The sequence below is a fragment of the Myotis myotis genome, unplaced genomic scaffold (assembly GCF_014108235.1).
Source record: "Myotis myotis isolate mMyoMyo1 unplaced genomic scaffold, mMyoMyo1.p scaffold_m19_p_1, whole genome shotgun sequence".
NCBI classification, from domain to species: domain Eukaryota; kingdom Metazoa; phylum Chordata; class Mammalia; order Chiroptera; family Vespertilionidae; genus Myotis; species Myotis myotis.
Window position 1 is genome coordinate 203,039,324 of NW_023416313.1, and position 20,594 is coordinate 203,059,917.

The window sequence follows — 20,594 nt, forward strand, 5'->3', positions numbered from 1 at the left end:
ATGAAACTGGAGGAACTAAACTTACAAATGTTTTCATGGCTAGACATGGCTGACTTTGAAATGCAGTTGATTGAATTTCAGAGTAGCTCAATTTGGAAGCAGAAATTTATTGACCTTAGAGTTGACTTGGAAAACATTGAAAAAAAAGCGATTAGAGACAGGAGTACCAGAGAGAAGTGTCAAAAACGAACTATTGAGGACTCGGAATGCCATTCCAGAAAGATTTTTCTGTTTAAAAAACTTTGCAACAGCGTTACTCTCCATGTTTTCATCCACATACGCTTGTGAATCTTTGTTCTCAGTGATGACTTTTGTTAAGTCTCATAATAGGAGTAGCCTGATGGATGAAAGTAGTAGCTCGTGCATATCTCTGAAGGTCACGAAATATAAACCTGATGTAAAGTCTCTGTCATCAGTGATGCAGCAGCAAAAGTCCCACTGATAATTTCAAACGGAGTCATAAAGTTTTCTGTCGGACTATCAGTGTACATGTATACATTAAAAAATAAATGTTTTTTTCATCATCATATACTGTGTTTTTGTTGCTCGAATGAATTTTTTTAAAAATATATATTTTATTGATTTTTTACAGAGAGGAAGGGAGAGGGATAGAGAGTTAAAAACATCGATGAGAGAGAAGCATCAATCAGCTGCCTCCTGCACACCCCCTACTGGGGATGTGCCTGCAACCAAGATACATACCCTTGACCTGAATCAAACCCAGGACCCTTCAGTCCCCAGGCCGACGTTCTATCCAGTGAGCCAAACCGGCTAGGGCATCGAATGAATTTTATTATTTCTTCCAGGTTCTTCACATATGTACACCTTAAGAGATATCAAGTAGGCGTAACATGTTCTCAAAAAATTAGGGTTGGCATGCAGAAGAATTTTGAGTCAGAGATTTTGCTGGTTTTGGCACGCACTCACAAAAAGGTTGCCCACCCCTGACCTACACAGTTCAAACCCACATTGTTCAACTGTAAGCAAAAAACCCTCCATTCTACCTGTTATTATTGGTATATATTCATGGTATAAACATTTTTTAAATGTTTATAAATCATTATCATAATTATTTTGGTGTTCAAGTTGTTCCAGAGTTAGCTAGTAGGATCCTCTTCAAGCTGGCTTTTGTGTCCCGTGATATGCCTCATCATTTTTTTTGAAAACTTCCTTAATTTCCAGCAAAAATAGATGTTCCAGGCTCATCTGAAATCAGATTATTTCTCCAAGGAACACTAATTCTTCTTTAGTGTGAATATTAGCTATTTATTACTGCATAATCAGCTACCCCAAAATTTAGCAGCTTAAAACAACAAATTATGATCTCACACAGTTTCTTCTGAGGTTTGGGAATTTGAGAGAGGTTAGCTAGGTAGTTCTGGGTAAGTTTCTTTCCTCTCCTGAAGTCACAAATACCGCATGATGCTCATTTTTTGGCTTTTTTTTTGGTATGGGAATTCATTCTGGGAAGAAAAATCACACTTGATACAAGGAGTTCTCAGGCACTAGAATCAAGAGTCAAAACTAATTTAATATTGCAGTTTCCGTTCTACTTTGAAAGATTGTTTCTTTTAAGATCAAGTTCTAAAAGAAAATTTTAGACTACCTTTATTTTCCTCTATTACTTTTAGTCTGAGCATTTCTTTTTCATCAGTTGGCTCAAGTTATTACAACAAAAGGTATTGAAGATCTACTTGTACAAGACTGATAAAAGAAATAAGATCTGGCCTAGAGGAATTTGCAAAGTAGTGTAATCCTACTTCTTTCCTGAAATTTTCTCAAAGAAGTAAAAATTTCAGAGGTGAAGCTACTAGGAGCTTCAACTTGTTTAATGATTCTTACCCCCTTGCTCATCATTCCAGTTATTTTTCAGCTACTGAATACCACAATTTGTGCTGCACTATTAGCTCTGACATGAATGCAATGTAAAAAGCAATTCTTTACACCTGCCTAATCAGGGTAGTCTGTTTTAGGTTCCCTGGGGTTCCAAAGCTGCTCTGGGAATAAGCCTTGCTCAACCCACTTGAGCACAAAAGGAAACAATTAATAATTAATGAAATTGAGAAGTCTCCCACACTGGGTAATCCATCTTTGAGGAATTTGGGATTCTTTGAGAAAGAAAAGGGAGCCTTGCTTTAAAGCAATGGGAAAGGGCCCGGGGCCAGCAGTCTTACAGAGCCGGGTTTAATCACGGCACTGCCCCCCCGCCCCCCCCCCCCCCCCCCCCCCCAAACCGGCTGAAAGGTGGGTGGTCCAATCATATCAGGTCTCGGAACCTGTTTCTCCATCCACAACATGAGGCTTGACGGCCCCTCTCTCACTGCAATTTTCCAGCCCAAGGCTCAGGGAGGAATCCATCAAACGAGTAAGTGAACTCACGATTTGCTCTTTGTGGACAAAGAGTAGGGGCGGCCAGTCCGGCTAATTTATTAATACACTTTGACTGGACTCGTGACTGTCCTCGCTCTGCTCCTCCCCCGCCTCTCACCTCCCTGGGAGGACCTGGAGCAAAGGTCTAGCCGTGCGCCTGCGTACTGCGGTCGGAGCGATGAAGTCGCGCAGCCAGCCGCTCTTGGCGCCCAAACCACGCGATATTTCCTCCGGAGCTCGGTGGCGGTGAGTGCGGAGCGGAGGCGGCCGCTGGGACTGGGGGACCTGCCGTTGGGTCGGGCCGTCGGGGGGCGGGAAGATCTGGGGGCCAGGGTGGCCTCAAGGCTTCCTCCTGGAGCTACTGGCGTTATAGCGAGGACTTAGAATAAAGAATGCTGGAGGGGCAGAAGCAGGTCTTTTTGAAAAACAATTGTGGGGAGTAAGCAACCTCAGGATTGGACATACTTGTGTCCAAGGTGCCTCCGAGATGTTTATTTAACACATTTTTTTGAGTATCTACCATGTGCCAGGCATAGGGGTTGGACATAAATCATTGACCAACGGATACAAATCCCTGTCCTCCTGGTGCTTACGGTCTGGGAAGTCAGCTTGAAACTCTGGGCTGCGGATGCAGGTGCCTAGTCGTTTCCATGAGTGACGGGTAGTGGGAGCCCAAGAGGAAGGCGAGGTCCCTGAGAAGGGAAGGGTCTTGCAGGAGGAAGGAGGAAACAAGAAGACTCAAAGGATTACCTGGCCAGCTCTGGAGGACTATATCGTGCTGTTTCCTTTTAATCAAGCCTCAGTAGGAGGCTTACTAATGATGGTATGAAGATGAATGTGTTTGCATTCTGAGGCCAAAAACATTCTGCCCATTCAGTCTTCAACAAACTTGTTTCTATTAAAAATTCTAATTAGACTTAGTCCTTCTTCATATATTTGTTTTAGGAGGCAAACGCTGACAGGGAACTATATCTTTTCTGGATCCTAAATATGATTTGTCTTCTCCCCACAAATGTGCTTTCTTATTTTTAAATTGTTTAATATTTTCAAACTTCCTTGTGATTTAAAATGTTTTATATCAATAGGAATTACTTTATACAGAAATCTTGTGAGATCCCTGTGCAAACAAGGTGATGATTGTACAAAGAGTGGTACTGAATTCCCGACCTGGTATGTATTTATCTGTGATGAATGAAAAGCTATGGTCTTTGATAATTATTAATGAAAATGGAGGAACAAAGGTATCCATATGATGTCAATGTGGTAAACTGAGGTAGGAAGATATTAATAGTAGCAGAAATATTAGAAGAAATTCTTTAAACAATGTACTATTCAGTTTCTCAAGTGATATCAAGGCCATTTGTTGAAAAAAATAAGGTATTTCAGAATTATTATTTAAAAGATTATGTTACAAATATGTGGCTTTTGTTTTTTATTTATAGTATATATCATTGGTTCTTAAAATTTGCTTTTTTTTTGATGTGAACAGCACTGACTTATGTCTGTGCTGATCTTGCAACCTGAGTCATAGAAACAGGTATGGAAGTAACCTGAGAGGTTTGGGCTCATGCTGCCTTGGTTTTGTTGCCTTTTCATAATAGTATGTAATAAAAGGCTAATATGCAAATCAACCAAACTGCAGAACGACCAGTTGCAGTGACATGCACTGACCACCAGGGGGCAGACACTCAACACAGGAGCTGCCCCCTCATGGTCAGTGCGCTCCCACAGGGGGAGCGCAGATCAGCCAGAAGCTGGGCTTGTAGTTGGTGAGTGCAGCAGCGGTGGCAGGAGCCCTCTCCCACCTCCACAGCAGCGCTAAGGACCCCTCAGCGGATGTCCCCAGTCAGACATCCCCAGAGGGGTCCCGGACTGTGAGTGGGTGCAGGCCAGGCTGAGGGATCCCTCTCCCCCCTCCAATACACGAATGTCGTGCACCGGGCTTCTAGTATTTAAAAAAGCTGGCTATGATTTTTCATTTTTGAAATCTTCCTATATGTTAAAACAAATGAAGTGATTTACCTTTAGTCATCTCAAAAAAGAAATCTTAAAGTTGACAGCAATATTCCAAAGGATCTTTTTGGAGAAAATGAAGAGCAAGTAAAACTACTTGAAGAATTTATATTGAGTTACAGAGAAATTACAAAATAATATAGATTTATTCATGCCCAAGTTAAAAGACAGTGCTCTGGAACCTAGAGTGACCTTTTAAAGAATAGTAAATAATTATATAGGACAATGAGTTTTTTACTTTACATTTTTACCTAATATTTTAGGAAAAAATGGTAATCCAGTGGCAGAAAATTTCCGAGTAGAAGAAGTAAATTTACCAGATCATATCAATGAAGGACAAGTACAAGTCAGAACTCTTTACCTTTCTGTGGATCCTTACATGGTAAGAGTCAGGATTTTGTGACTTGGTGAAAATTAATTTTACTTTTCTATTTTTTAATGCTGCATCTAAATTTTATTGAGCAATCCTCATGATTAACGAATATTTGAGCAATTATATTTTGATACCTGTGAATTACAGATTGCCTTTGTTTTTATTCACTAGTGTTATTAAGGAATGTTATAGAAGGAAGATTTCCATTATAGTAGCACATGTAGTTATCAGTTCTTTCCAAATGTCCAGACTACTGCCCAGTAGTAAGTAAAGCTTGAAGATCGTAAATTAGGATTGGAAATTCTCTCAAATTTATCCAGTTTATAAGATCTTATTTATCACTCCATCTCCAGGGACTAGCATGGTGCTTATTAAGTATTAATTAAAGGAAGGAAGGCTGGAACTCACTTCTTTCCCCAGGTGGCCCTGCATGGGACGGTGTGCCACTCCACTTGGGAATTATAATTAATCACTTGCCTTCACTAGAAATTGTTCTATAAAAAAAAAAAGAACATAAACAACTTTAAATGAAAAAAAAGGAATCTAATGAACATTAAATCATTGCAATTTTATATCATTCCAAAATCACAACTAATTTCAATCACCATGTGTGTACAGTATTTTACGTGGTTATATTTAATGTGTATATACTATTTTGATTTCATATTTAAGTGACTTTATATACATATCTTTATATGAAAAACTAGTGGAAATATCATTACATTGGTGGTTCTGTTTTTCTCTTAGCCTTGTTTGAGTCAGGTCCTTGGTCTGGCCAATATCCAATGGCTGCTGCACTTGCTTTCCAAAAATACATGGGATGGACACAGAAGCAGAAGTGTAGCATATACCTATAGAAGCTTCTGCTTCAATTCCTATTTGGTCTTTTCTGACTGAACTAGACCACCCTTAATCAAGCAGTGTTTCCATCTTTTCCATCTCCTGGACCACACTGTAGGCCTCCAATTCTTGGCTTCATGAGAGAAGCAAGAGTGAGCCACAGAGAAGAAGAGAGCCTTCACTAATTTCCAGGATGTCTTTAGCATAGTTTCATGGGAGGCTGTGGTGTCATTGTGGCATTTTTTTCTTGGCTGAATAAAGAGAACATCCACCTGAGGTTAGGGGTATGATGTAGTGCTTGGTCTGAAGTTTTCCCTATCATTGTTTTATTGTGGAAAATTGAACAGTTGGGGAAAGCTTAAAAATGTTTTGGGAATAGGTAGTATTAGAAATTAGGAAGAGGAGTTCAGAAGGGATGGTGATAAACAACTGTATAAAAATAGTTTTGCCCGGTCGGTGTTGTTCAGTGGTTGAGTGTTGACCTATGAACTTGGAGGTAACAGTTCAATTCCCAGTCAGAGCACATGTCTGGGTTTCGAGCTTGATCCCTCATAGGGGGCATGCAGGAAGCAGCAGATCAATGATTCACTCTAATCATTGATGTTTCTATCTCTACCTTCCTCTCCTTCCCTCTCCCTCCCCTTCTGAAATCAATAAAAAGAAAAAATAGTTTCATTTTTGTATGTGTTATTTCCATTGGGGAAGTGGAATTGCTAGGCCAAAAGAAATGAGTACCATTATGGTCTATATCAGCGGTTTTCAACCTGTGGGTCGAGACCCCTTTGGGGGTCGAACGACCCTTTCACAGGGGTCGCCTAAGACCATCGGAAAACACATATATAATTACATATTGTTTTGGTGATTAATCACTATGCTTTAATTATTTTCAATTTGTAACAATGAAAATACATCCTGCATATCAGATATTTACATTACGATTCATAACAGTAGCAAAACTACAGTTATGAAGTAGCAATGAAAATAATTTTATGGTTGGGGATCACCACAACATGAGGAACTGTATTAAAGGGTCGCGGCATTAGGAAGGTTGAGAACCACTGGTCTATATGATACTAATTTGTTTTCTATAAAAAGTAGACAGTTTCATAATATTGTCATCAACATATAAGTATACTTAATTTGCCAAAATCCATTGAAACCACTGGCACAGTAGTTTGAATTAATTTTGTTAGTATAATGTCTGTAACATTACTTAAATTGTTTAAAAATTTTAACAGCTTTATTGAAATATAATACACGTATCATATAATTCACACATTTAAATGTACAATTCATGGTTTTTAGTCTATTCACAAAATTGTGGAACTATCATCACTTTAGAATATACTTAAATTTATTTTCTTTTTTTAAAATATATTTTATTGATTTTTTACAGAGAGGAAGGGAGAGAGATAGAGGGTTAGAAACATCGATGAGAGAGAAACATCGATCAGCTGCCTCCTGCACATCTCCTACTGGGGATATGCCCGCAACCAAGGTACATGCCCTTGACCGGAATCAAACCCAGGACCTTTCAGTCCGCAGGCCGACGCTCTATCCACTGAGCCAAACCGGTTTCAGCCTTAAATTTCTTTTGAATTGCACTTCTTTACTTGTTAGAGAGAAGATACAGTTTTTTTTTCCAGAATAAAAAACTGAAAGGAAGATAGAAATTAAGATAAATTTTGTTTGATTAACACTGTACTTAACATTACTTATATACCTTTCCTTAGGTCACTAGATAAATTGGTAAACTGGTTCAGTATTATTAGACAGAATTTGCTAATCAGTGTTTTCTTTTTTAGCGCTGTAAAATGAATGAAGATTCTGGGTCTGATTATTTAGCACCTTGGCAGTTGTCTCAAGTGGTTGACGGAGGAGGTATTGGGATTATAGAAGAAAGCAAACACACAAATTTTACTAAAGGCGAGTTTGTGACTTCTTTCTACTGGCCCTGGCAAACCAAGGTTATTCTGGATGGAAATAGCCTAGAAAAGGTGATGTATAATATAAAAGTATTTTTCTCCACTGTAATTCTTATTTTGTACCTTTGGTCTTCAGTTGTTTGATAAGGGGGAGGGGAGGTGGGGAGCATACATTTTCTTTTAGATATCTGCAAAAATGTGGAAAGCCTTTGTTCCTTTTCCACTATTGGCTGTAACTATATATGACAGTTCTTAGATTACCAGTGAGTGGTGGTGTTTTCCATATTTAATTTATTTCTCAAATTTTACAGATATAAAATAAAACCTGAACTATAAGCATCAAAAAATATTTTATACTAAGAACCAAAGGCCCCTTGTAGTTGTATGCTTTAAAGTTTCCTGAGAAATTGACACTTAAGAAATTCCTTTGGTTTGAGCTTGAAATTCCATCTTGTGTCAGAAATCTTGAGTTTGGTTTCTGTTAGGTTGAACCATGTGAAACTACCAATATTTTTCTGTTTTGACCTGCAAAAACTGGCAGCTTCATGTACAGGGTGGGGCAAAAGTAGGCTTATAGTTATGAGTATGGAAAACAGCACAATAATTAAAAAATAATAATACAAGAATAAACTGTGTTTTTCATACTTACAACTGTAAACCTACCTTTGTCACCCCTGTGTAGTCACATTAAGGGTTAGGTATTCAACATATGAATTTTAGGAGTGCCAATGTAAGAAATGTCCAAATCAGTAGAGAATTTTATAAAAATATATTTTTATTGATTTAGAGAGGTAGGGAGGAGAGAAACATGAGAGAGGATCATTGATCAGCTGCACACCCCACACTGGGGATTGAGCCTGGGACCCGGGCATGTGCCCTGCCCAGGAATTGAACTGTGACCTCCTGGTTCATAGGTTGATGCTCAACCACTGAGCCACGTGACTGGGACTAGAAAATTTTTATAAGAATTTATTTGAGCCTGACTGGCATGGCTCAGTGGTTGAGCATCGACCTATGAACCAGGAGGTCATGGTTTAATTCCCGGTCAGGGCACATGCCCAGGTTGCAGATATACAGTGTGGGGTGTGCAGGAGGCAGTCGATCAAGGTTTCTCTCATCATTGATGTTTCTGTCTCTCTCTTCCTCTCCCTTCCTTTCTAAAATCAATAAAAATATATTTTAAAAAATGTATTTGAGCCAAACTGATGACAGTTGCTGGGAAGCAAGATCTTAGATATTCTGGAGAATAAGTTTTACATGTTCTTTTATACATTTTGAAATTAAGAAAACATAAAGAAGATTACATGCAGGAGGGAGAAAGAAAGGCAGCAATTGGATTACAGGATAGTTAACAAGAATGGTAACCTAAGATAGGCTTACTTAAGGCAAAAATAAACCTTTTACTAAAGAAGTTATATGTTTGGGGAGTGACCACCCACCAAGACCTGCCCTGTTAGGAATTTATGATCAGATCACCCTGGGAGGTTACTTTCTGTGGAAACCCTTTTTTTGTCCACAGGAAGACATGATTCAGCCTATAATAAGTTGTTGCTACCTTGTTGACTTAAAACTGGGATTCCTAGGTTTTTTTTTTAAAGATATATATTTAGACAAAATAAATAAATACAAATAAAAGATATACATTTCATTTTAGGTAGACCCGCAACTCGTGAATGGACATATTTCATATTTTCTTGGAGCTATTGGTATGCCTGGTTTAACTTCCTTGATTGGAATACAGGAAAAAGGTCATATAACTCCTGGATCTAATCAGACAATGGTTGTTAGTGGGGCTGCTGGTGCTTGTGGATCCTTGGCTGGGCAGGTAATAATTTCTGAGAATCATTTGATTTTCTAAAAACGTAGTCATAATTGAATCTCTGGATATATATATATATGTATATATATATATATATATATATATATATATATATATATATATATATACTAGAGGCCTGGTGCATGACATTTGTGCACTGGAATGGGGGAGGTCCCTCAGCCCAGCCTGCGCTCTTTCGCAGTTCTGGAGCCCACGGGGAGCGGGCCTAAGCCGTCAGTCTGACATCCTTAGTGCTGCTGCAGAGGTGGGAGAGGCTCCCGCCACCACTGCTACACTCACCAGCCGTGAGCCTGGCTTCTGGCTGAGTTGCGCTACCCCTTTGGGAGTGCACTGACCACCAGGGGGCAGCTCCTGTGTTGAGCATCTGCCCCCTGGTATTCAGTGTGCATCATAGCGACAGGTTGTTCTGCCATTTGGTCGATTTGCATATTATCCTTTTATTATATAGGATCATTTAAAATATAAAATTGAACAAATTTATGATTATTTTGCACATTTCTGGTAGAAAATATATTATTACCTGCTTAGACTGTCTTTATAATAATATGAAAAGTGTTGTAGATTTTTGTATCTTGTTCTCTGTTAACCAAAAATAGACACAGGAAATGCTAGAACGATCCAAGGAAGAAAATCAAAGTACCTATGTGGAATTCATGAACTAAAAATAAAAAACAAACTCGCCCTAGCCAGTTTTGCTCAGTGGTTAGAATTTCAGCCTGCAGACTGAAGGTTTGTGTGTTCTATTCTGGTTAAGGGCATATACCTCAGTTGCAGACTCAGTCCCTGGCCAGTGCAGGAGGCAACCAATCGATGTGTCTCTCGTACATTGATGCTTCTGATGTTTCTGTCTCCATCTCTCCCTCTCCTTTCCTCTCTAAAATCAATGGAAAAAAATATCCTCAGGTGAGGATTAACAAAAAAACACATATTGTAAAAAAAAGTCTTCAAATACAGTAAATATTATGATAGAATTTTATAAAATGCACTAGAGGTCTGGTGCATGAAATTCATACATGGGTTGGGGGGAGGGAGTTCCTCAGCCCAGCCTGCACCCTCTCCAATCCGGGATACCTCAGGGGATGTCCGACTGCCTCTCACAATCCGGGACTGCTGGCTTCTAATCTCTTGCCTGCCTGCCTGATCTCCCCTAGCCCCTCTGCCTGCCTGCCTGATTGCCCCTAACCGCCTCTGCCTCACCCCACACTTGGGACCCAGGATTCCCTTCTCTGGCCAGCCACAGGCACCCAGGACCCGGGCCGGATTCACCTGGACCGGTCACAGCCACAGGGGACCCTGGGCAGGTGGCTTTTCCTGGGCCGCAGCCGCAGGCGCTGGCACCCAGGACCGCAGGGCAGGCGGCCTGTCCCTCTCCTGGGCCGCAGCCTGGCTGGTCCCATTCTTCTCTCATGAGCTCATTTGTGCCTGGCTGGTCCCCATTCCCCTGAAAAGTACAGTGTTGAGCGTTTGAGCCATTATAACATGATGCTGTGAGTGTGTGACAACCATTTGCATATTAGCTCTTTATTATATAAGATTGTTTTTATGAATAATAGCCTTTATAGTATGAAACCTCTGAAATAAAATATTTTTTTCTTAGTAGTGATTTTACTCACAGGCCTGAAAAATATTTTAAAACTTTTAAAAAATTTAATTTATTGGAGTGACATTGTTTAATAACATTATATAAATTTCTGGTGTACAACTTTATTATATGACATCTGTGTACTCTATTGTGCACTCACCATCTGGTCTGGTCTCCTTCTGTCACCATATACTTGACCCCTTTACCCTCCTTGTCCTCCCCTTACCTTCTTTTCCTTCTAGTAACCACCATTCTGTTGTGTCTATGAATTTTTGTTTGTTAATTTGTTGCTTTTTGCTTTATATACCACATGAGTGAAATCACATTCTCACTTTTCTATCTGACTTATTTCACTTAACATAATACTATATGCTCAAGGTCCATCCCACTGAAAAATAATAAATTGCAAGTTAGTGATGTTTGGGATCTGACTATTCTTTTTATGAAATTAGCTTTAAATTCTGAAATTTTAACATTCAAACTAAGTCTAATTTTATTCAATCTTAATGTTTTTAAGAATGGCATTATATGTTTTCTGTTCTGATTTCAAATTACTTTTAGCTGAAAGCCCTGTAATCTAACCTAAATTGTGGTGAACACTCTCATATACTTATAATATCTTGCATGCTTTCACATTTTAAAATGTAAATATGACATAGAAAGTTGTTTAATTTTCAAAAATTTCCCCCCTAGATTGGTCACTTGATGGGCTGTTCCCGAGTGGTGGGAATTTGTGGAACACATGAGAAGTGCCTCATTTTGACCTCAGAACTGGGCTTTGATGCTGCAATTAATTATAAAAAAGAGAATGTAGCAGAACAGCTCCGGGAACTATGCCCAGCTGGTGTGGATGTTTACTTTGACAATGTTGGCGGTGACATAAGTAACACAGTGATAAGTCAGGTAGTTTGTTGATTTGTTTCTTATAAATCTGAATGCTGTTTTATCTGACGTGATATATTTTTACCTGATACTAAGAGATAAAAAAACTGTATAAGATTGTTGGGTTTATTGAGAAAAAGAAACTAAAGATGATCAAGTGATCAACTGTAATTAAGTGAAACAGAAGAGCTTGCTGATATATCTACTTCCACTTACTTACAGATTTGCACTATGAACGTCAGTTTCAGTTCTTTGCTAGCATTATTATATTTTTCACCTGCAGTTAATTTTTGTGAAAAGTACAGTTGTATTGTTCAGATGGTGAAGTTCTGACTCCTAACTTATCATGAACCAACTCAGCCATGGCCCCTGACTTTGGGTAGGGAATGGATTTTCATTAGGTATTTACCTGTTTTTATTGACAGTTTTATAAAATGTGAATATCAGCTATTAACACTGCATTGTCCTTTAATATAGGTAAAATTATTTGCAATTGAGGTTAAATTATTTAAATACAAAGAAATACTCTGCTACTATTACTGTTAAAAGTAGCAACGACAGCAACAATTAATGTAATTCTTTTGCTGATTACCAAATTCTTATTTACCTCTAATTCTTTGGAAGTGGACTTATTTTCTAGCCTATTAAAACTCTTAAATACATATACTGGGTAAATCTTTAAAATGAAATATATTAATTGGCACTAAAGGATTAAATTCAGTGGTCAAGGAGGCTTTCTTTGAGACAGCCATAAAGTCATATATGGGAAAGGCATATATCTTAGGGTATAATCACCTATTTTATCTGAACAGATGAATAAAAACAGTCACATCATCCTGTGTGGCCAAATTTCTCAGTACAACAAAGATGTGCCTTATCCTCCTCCACTACCTCCTGATGTAGAGGCAATTCAGAAAGAAAGAAACATTGCAAGGTGTGTTCTATCTTTTCCTGTTTTTACCGGATTCAAGGGGTTTAAAGATCACAGGTGTATGTGAATGCATTGTTCTCCATGTATAATTTTTTCTTATTAAATAAAACTTGAAAATATATATATTTAAGTTGATTCACTACTTAGGCTTTAGTTAATTAGCTCTTTGGCAGAAAACTTTTAAAAAATTGCATCTGTTCTATAAATCTTTTGCAAGTCTTTTTGCAAGTAATAGAAACTCAATCACATTGGCTTAAGTACAAAGGAAATTTATTGGCTCATGTATTGAGAAGTCCAATATTAGTACAGTACTGGCTGAGCTCTGGCTGGATAAAGGGTTTGTATAGTGGCATCACGACTGTTTTTCTCCACCTCTGGGCTGTGCTCCCTCCCAGGCTCTCCTCTTGCAGCAGCAGGAGGATGGCTGTTACCTCTAGTCTTACATTTTACCAGGTTAGCAATCCAAGCAAAAAGAGAACAGCTTTCTTCTTGCAGTTTTATCAAGTCCCAACGCTGATACTTTATGGCTCATACTGGCTTGGCTTTGGTTACATAGGGTAGGGAAAGGATGTTACCCACAAAGTAAAATCATAGAGCTATTACCAAATGGGGTCATAAATGCTGGATAGACAAAACAGTAGAACTCCACTGCACTTATCCCTGTCTCTACACCTAAAACTGTATCTGGCCAGACTCTGTGATTAAGTCCTAATGTTTGAAATATTAACACATAATAGAGATGTGGAATGATTTCATTTTGGACTCTTATTCCCCCACTGGTCTCTGATCATTATTCTTTTCTTTCCCAATACAGAGAAAGATTTATGGTGTTAAATTATAAGGACAAATTTGAGTCTGGTATTCTACAGCTGAGTCAATGGTTTAAAGAAGGAAAGCTAAAGGTAGAATTTGCTTCTATTCTTTATCAATAACATTCTTCCTGCTGTTTGACATGCTTTTGAATTTATTATAGCAATGTACTAGTTTCATAATAAAAATTCCTACAAAAGGGAAGTGTACTGGATATTATAAATTAACTTTGCCTCCCAGGCGATATAACCTCCTGGTTGAGAAGCCCTTTCTTATTATTCCCTTTACCTGAAGTTTTATTAACCTTATACTTTTCTTAGATTATGTTGTAAGATCAATAGATTTTCCTTCCTAAATTTTAATACTCATTAATTTAACAAATATTAATATGGAATTCTACGTGTTAGAAGCTGTGCTTTCTCAAAAATCTTATAAGCACCGCCTAGTACCCCCACCTCTCCACTACCATATGTCTCTCCTGCCCTCCCAGAACATTCTGATATATCTCTTCTCTTTGCTTTAAAATCAGGAGTTATTAATCTGGGGTCCAGAAACCCTGACCTAGCATGTTCTTAAAACCTGCAAATGATAGGCAAAGTTTATATGTGTATGCTTATGTGCTTTTGGAAAAGAGGGTATATAGCTTGTGCTGTTACCAGTGGAAGATTAGACAATGGGAAAATAGGATTTTATTTTAAAAAGTTAATTGATAGGAAACCTTTTTGGGTTACCTACATGAAATTAAGAATATCTATTTTTAGACAGAAAGTGCTAAACAGTATTGCTGTCTTTTGCAAACATGAAAATTATTAACTAGAAACATTGAAGTCTAAAGAATACTAAGTATAGCTATTTTGATTTACAGATTAAAGAAACTATGACAAATGGATTAGAAAACATGGGAGGTAAGATGAATGTAGATTTATTATATATATGTGCTCAGCACAAATAATACCTTTTTTCTTTTGCTTCTATTTCTCTGGTGTTTTTTTCTTTTAAATATTTTTATTGATTTCAGAGAGGAAGGTGCCGGAAGCCGGTCCATCCTTGCTGCTTGACACAGTCGCTGCAGGGAAGAAACATCTGTACAGCATATGTTTCAAGGGACCTGGTGTATATGGCATACTGTTCTTAATATGTTTGCTCCCCTTCTTAGCGCTGTGTGTTTTAACCAAGGTCACCTCTCCGAGAAAGGTTGTTTCCCCAGGTGGGGATTTTTCCCTGGAGTTAGGGATTAACAGGACTAAGGAAGGGAATAAATCAGTAAAACCCCTTAACTAAGTGCCAGGCTTAAACTACATAATCTTTACTTAGGATAATCTCCTTCAGTTACTTCCTTGTAGCTTAACAGAACAGTAGAGTAGTGACCTTGGAATGGAGATAACAAACGCCCTAACCTTTGGAATAGAATGGATAGGATTAAAATCAACAGAACTAGATGGAGATGGGATTTTTGGCAAAGGTCAGATAAGAAACTATGGACATGAAACAAGGAAATGTAGGTCAAGGGAGGACCCAAAACATACCATGATGTGATTATAGAAGCATGCTTATAGGATCAAATGGTGTAAATACAGATGTAACAGGACAATAAAGAGACAACCTGGCTAGAACACCTGGCGAGAGAACCTGGCTAGTATGCTGATCAACTGAACGCTGCCTCCGTGTCCATCCTTCTTCGCTGACTCCGTCCACACCTTTGGGAACCCCTGGACCTGATGGGGCTGAACCCCAACAGGAAGGGAGAGGGAGAGAGAGATGGAAACATCAATGATGAGAGAGAATCACTGATCAGCTACCTCCTGCACTGGGGATCGAGCCACAACCCGGGCATATCCCCTGACCAGAATCGAAATATGACCTCCTGGTTCATAGGTCAATGCTCAACCCGCTGCTGGTTCTTTTGTTTGGTTTAAATAGAAAGGATTAGCTCGGCTGGTGTGGCTCAGTGGTTGGGTGTTGATCTATGAATGGGGAGGTCAAAGGTTGTGGGCTCAAATCCCAGTAGGGAAATCAATAAAAACATATTTTTAAAAATAAAAGGGATTAATCAAACAACTTTTTTCTTTCTCAGAAAAAAATTTAATGTATTTGGTTACTAAGTTTACCAAACAGAAATATAATTTCACTTATTTTTCTGGCATAATGTGTATTTCACTTAGTAAAACTTTGTGATTAGATTTCTGACATTTTAACTGTTATATAGAAACTAGAGGCCTGGTGCATGAAATTTGTGCACTCCGGGGGGAGGGGTCCCTCAGCCCGGCCTGACCCTCTTGCAGTCCAGGAGCCCTCAGGGGATGTCTGACTGATGGCTTAGGCCTGCTCCCCGTGTCAGCTGGACATTCCTTAGCGTAGCTGCAGAGGCGGGAGAGGCTCCTACCACCACCGCTGTGCTCACCAGCCGTGAGCCCGGCTTCTGGCTGAGCAGCGCTCCCCCTGTAGGAGTGCACTGACCACCAGGAGGCAGCTCCTGCGTTGAGCATCTGCCCCCTGATGGTCAGTTCGCGGCATAGCGACTGGTCATTCCGCCGTTTGGTCGATTTGCATATTAGCCTTTTATTATATAGGATTTGTTTTGCTGATATTTTACCTTCAAACTTACTTGCCTCTAGTTTTCAGACTGTAAGCCATGAGTGTTGATATAGACACCAATTAAACATTTCTAGTTTGGGTAAAAAAATTTTTAAAAATATATTTTTATTTATTTCAGAGAGGAAGAGAGGGAGGGAGAGATAGAAACATCAATGATGAGAGAGTATCAATTGACTGGCTGCCTCCTGCATGCCCCACATTGGGGATTGAGCCTGAAATCCAGGCATGTGCCCTGACCGGGAACTGAACGTGACCTCCTGATTCATAGGTCTACACTCAACCACTGAGCCACGCCAGCCTGGCGAGTAAAGCCAATTTTTAAGATGCTGATTGGGTTAGTTTACCCTGTAACTTTGCCAGTGTATATGTGAGGTTTCTTTTGATGACAATTTTCTTCTATACTTAATATTAAAATCATTGAAGTAATTTTTCAAATTACTTGTGTTTGACCTACCAAACGATATGTATGATAGTGACATTTATGTTTTGAGATAACTTAGTTTTTTTTCTTTTTCTTTCTAGCTGCATTCCAGTCCATGATGACAGGAGGTAATATTGGAAAGCAAATAGTTTGCATTTCAGAAGAAACCTCTTTGCAGTCTCTATAAACATCTTCATCAAGGAAATATAAATTTCTTTCCATTTTGCACAAAGACTTTCAAGACACATTAAAAAACACCTGAGAGTACAGATAGCTTTTGGCTTAAATGTACTAATAGGTGATTATTTTCTTAGTTGCAAAATAAGTCTTTCCTATATCTTCAATATTATATATATACTCTATATCCAACGTATTACATACAATAGGTTGAAGTCAAAATGATCTATTTTTCTTTCTTTTCCTAAAACTATTACATACGATATTTTTATCATATATACTGAAACCACTGGAGATTTGATACAACTATTAATGGTTCATACAAAACAGCTTTTCAAAATTAATAACTTTTATTGAAAACGGAATGGTTGAGAAGGCATTTAGTAAATGTTTATAGAACTGGGAAAGTTTTACATAATTCTTGAACTGAAACTTGGCATAAGAAAATTGGGGTGGCCTTTCTATACATGGAAAAGGGACTTAATGGCAGGGTGTTTGTCTGGAGTTTGGGGGAATTCAGAGCTCTGTGTTGGGACTAGTATGAGAAGATAAGTAGAGGTTGATTAGGTTGATGGAGAGACTACATTTGCTACAGAAGATGATCTATTTGTGTTATGCCAAATAATTTACTGTATAGGAACTCAAAATATTTATTGATAAAAGCATATGTTTATTTTAGGTTAGCAGGCACATACTGTCAAATAGTTGTCAAGATTTCCAGGGCAAATAGATTTAAACATTACTTGGAGTTTTAGGTGATTAAAAAGATTGAGACAGCCTGGCTGGTGTGTCTCAGTGGTTGAGCATCGACCCCGGAACCAAAAGGTTGCGGGTTTGATTTCTGACTAGGCACATGCCTGGTTTGCAGGCACCATTCCCAACAGTGGGTGTGTAGGAGGCAGCCAGTCGATGATTCTCTCTCATCATTGGCGTTTCTGTCTCTTCCTCCTTCCTCTCTCTCTAAAAATCAATAAAAATATATATATTTTTAAATATTTTATTGATTTTTTACAGAGAGGAAGGGAGAGAGATAGTTAGAAACATCAATCAGCTGCCTACTGCACATCCCCACTGGGGATGTGCCCGCAGCCCAGGTACATGCCCTTGACCGGAATCGAACCTGGGACCCTTCAGTCCGCAAGCCGACGCTCTATCCACTGAGCCAAACCGGTTTCGGCAAAAAATATTTTTTAAAAGGATTGAGACAACAAAGACAGGTTCAGAATATTAGGACTGAGTGGGCAAATTAACAAATGATGGTAAACATGAATGTCCAAGACCTACAAATGTAACTCTAAATTAGAGTTTGCTGGGGTGGGGGGAGGTTGAGGAAACTATAGGGGGGGATAAATGGTGATGGTTGAAGACTTGACTTGGAGTGGTGAATGCACAGTACACTGTACAGGTGATGTGTTGTGGAACTATGCATCTGAAACCTGTCAATTTTGTTAACCAGTGTCACCCCAACAAATTCAATAAAAAGGAAAAAATTAGAGCAGTGATTCTACAAAAAAAAAAAGGGGGTTTGAATAAAAAGAGTTTTGTTTTGTAATCAACCCTATAAAACAGTAAAATTGGGGGTAGTTTTCTCCGAGTGTCCTGCTGGTTTATGGTCTCCTGTTTATACACTGCAATATACTTTTTAAAAACACCTTATCTTATTGGTAAAAGTATTATACATATCCCCCTCTCCCTGGCCCCATTAACACCCTCCACATTACACCCCGCTCCTGCAATATACTTTTGTTTATAGTATAAACAAAACATTTATAGAAAGTAGATTCAAACTGTGTTAGTAATCATTCCAGTTGTCTTTAGTGGCCTTCTTTCTTGTTTTATATAATTTTCCAGGGCCATTTAATCTCTGTATGTTGATAACTCCCAAATCTACATCTCTATTTTTGACCTCTTTCTTACCTGAGTTTGGGACCTTTACCTCCAAGTAAATATCCCCTTGGGATAAACGCACTTTATCTAAAGAGGAATTATCTTCCCCTGAACTGTGTTTCTCCTTTGTTTTGCAAATCACCATAGTTTATTTGTATATTCAAACTACTACTCTCTCACCCATTTATATGCCTGTCTTCAAGGCTTACCTTTAATCTTACGCGCCTTTCTTAGAGAACTCCTTTAATTCCCACTGCCACTGTCTTCGTTGAGTTCTTCATGGTTTGGCAAGCAGCACTATCAAAAAATTAGTAATTTCAAGAAGTCGGTCAAACTCATAAAGCTCTAACAAGTGGTGGCATCCAGCCTGGAACGCAAGTGGTCTAGCCCCCAGGCAGGACACCTGAGAGCTCTTTACATCCAAATACAGTGGGGCTTTGACTTACGAGTTTAATTCGTTCTGAGACCGAGCTCGTTAAGGAGCTTGTTAACTCAAATTACTCTATTAACTCAATGCAAAAAATCAGCCGAGAGACAGCTGGTATCTCAAAAAACTCGTTAGTCGGGACACTCGTAAGTTAAGGCCCCACCGTATGTGGAACCCAGACGCTAGGGAATTCATATTCCAAAAAAAGTTCTAACTACACGAGTCTCAATTCTTACCCTGCTCGGCATACAATGCAGAGGTAGGTTCTGCAGTTCCCTTCCCGGGGAGGTGAAGCTTCGCGATCCTCTTCGCTGAGAACTCCGATGAAAGTCAGCAGTGACCGTTCTCGCCTCCATTGTAGCTGGCACAGACCTCAGCCGACAGGTACCACGGCCCGTCCGCCGCTGCAGGGAAGCGGTGACGTCACGGCGGGAATGAACCGACCCGTTTTGCGGGCTTTGCAGACCTCGGAGCCCCGAAGGCCGATAGAGAATGAGTGGGAGGTGGGAGACCACGGCGCCTTGGGTCCGGGCGCGGAGCCCTGCGTCGCAAACCGGGGCGCCCGGCGGCCCCCCGCTCGGCCTGGAGGCAAGAAAGTGGGTGTGTGCGTGGGGGGCGGCCAAACTTCCTGTCCCGCGCTCGAGCTGCTTCCGGCAGGAGCCGGAAGACGCTGTGTGTGGACGGAATTTGGGACCGATTGACCCACGGGCGGCTGCAGGGGACGTAAGGTGAGCTCCAGGGCGGGCCGGGCCACACTTGCTGGGCGAGGCGGTCCCCGACAGGGAGGGAGCCAGGACCAGCTCCTCGGGGGCTCGGGCCCAGGGCGCCCTCGGGGGGGACAGGGAAACCGCCCCCCTCAGGCACCCCGGCGGGACCTGGCGGGCCCGGAGCGGCCGGTCTGAAGCCCCACGGCGTGGACCCTTCCCCTCGCGGGGTTTTGGGGCCGATGTTTCGGCTCCTTTGCTTGGTTTTGGGGGCCGGGACGTGGGAACCAGACCGTCCCGAGAAAGCCGGAGTCAGCGAGTCCCGTGGGCGGGGGCTGCCGGGCTGCACTGGCAGCCGGGCCTGCCCGCGGACCTGGCGCCCGACACGAAGGCCGTCGTCCTGGGGAAATGTGATGCCAGAGGGACTCTGCCCGGGATAGTTCATCCCCGAGCTGCACCTTCTTTCATACGCCCCTTACTTTCTGGGTCTGGAAGAAGGAAGGCTGCCGACTGGGAGGGGCTGGACCGCGGGTTCTGCGCCGCCTGTCATTCCAAGGCGGGGGGTGTGGGCCGTGGGCTGTGTGCACAGCCTGGATGCATTTATCAGGTTGAATTTATCCTCTGTAGTTTCTTCAGATAACAGATACAATTAGTTTATTAAAGTTTGTTGCACTTGCTCATGAGACTCTGAAATGCATTTAGGCACTACTTGGAGGTTACAGACTATTAACTTGGGACCTAAGAATTTGCACTTCTTCCTCACTTTGGCAAAAGGTCCTTGCAGCGTATTTTCAGAGAGCCTTAAAAAAAAACCATT

General features: G+C 40.2%; 3 protein-coding genes across 8 annotated transcripts in view; 2 read left to right on the plus strand and 1 right to left on the minus strand.

The window, feature by feature from the left end:
- The first annotated feature begins 2,582 nt into the window (after positions 1 to 2,582).
- PTGR2 (prostaglandin reductase 2) lies at positions 2,583 to 16,895 on the plus strand. Of its 2 annotated transcripts, none has more exons than XM_036312785.1 (10): positions 2,583 to 2,616; positions 3,456 to 3,540; positions 4,647 to 4,765; positions 7,402 to 7,593; positions 9,176 to 9,346; positions 11,637 to 11,846; positions 12,638 to 12,759; positions 13,571 to 13,658; positions 14,432 to 14,471; positions 16,684 to 16,895. In XM_036312785.1, the coding sequence occupies exons 2-10, from the start codon at positions 3,504 to 3,506 to the stop codon at positions 16,767 to 16,769; spliced, it is 1,065 nt and encodes a 354-aa protein (XP_036168678.1). In that variant the 5' UTR covers positions 2,583 to 2,616; positions 3,456 to 3,503; the 3' UTR covers positions 16,770 to 16,895. The 2 variants fall into 2 exon arrangements, with proteins under 2 accessions (XP_036168678.1, XP_036168687.1); XM_036312794.1 differs by lacking the exon at positions 2,583 to 2,616 and adding an exon at positions 2,721 to 3,193.
- LOC118648923 (translation initiation factor IF-2-like) lies at positions 15,045 to 20,222 on the minus strand. Its single transcript, XM_036295566.1, has 4 exons — positions 20,071 to 20,222; positions 19,310 to 20,036; positions 18,856 to 18,943; positions 15,045 to 15,290 (listed from the first exon to the last, which is right to left on the minus strand). Exons 1-3 carry the CDS (start codon positions 20,220 to 20,222, stop codon positions 18,890 to 18,892), a joined length of 933 nt encoding a protein of 310 aa, XP_036151459.1. The 3' UTR covers positions 15,045 to 15,290; positions 18,856 to 18,889.
- Positions 19,676 to 20,594, plus strand: part of ZNF410 (zinc finger protein 410) — a 40,414-nt gene continuing 39,495 nt past the window's right edge. For all 5 annotated transcript variants that reach the window (XR_004968148.1, XR_004968149.1, XM_036312652.1 and 2 more), the window contains exon 1: positions 19,676 to 19,801. The gene's annotated coding sequence lies outside the window, so the exon portion shown is untranslated. The remainder of the gene's footprint in view (positions 19,802 to 20,594) is intronic.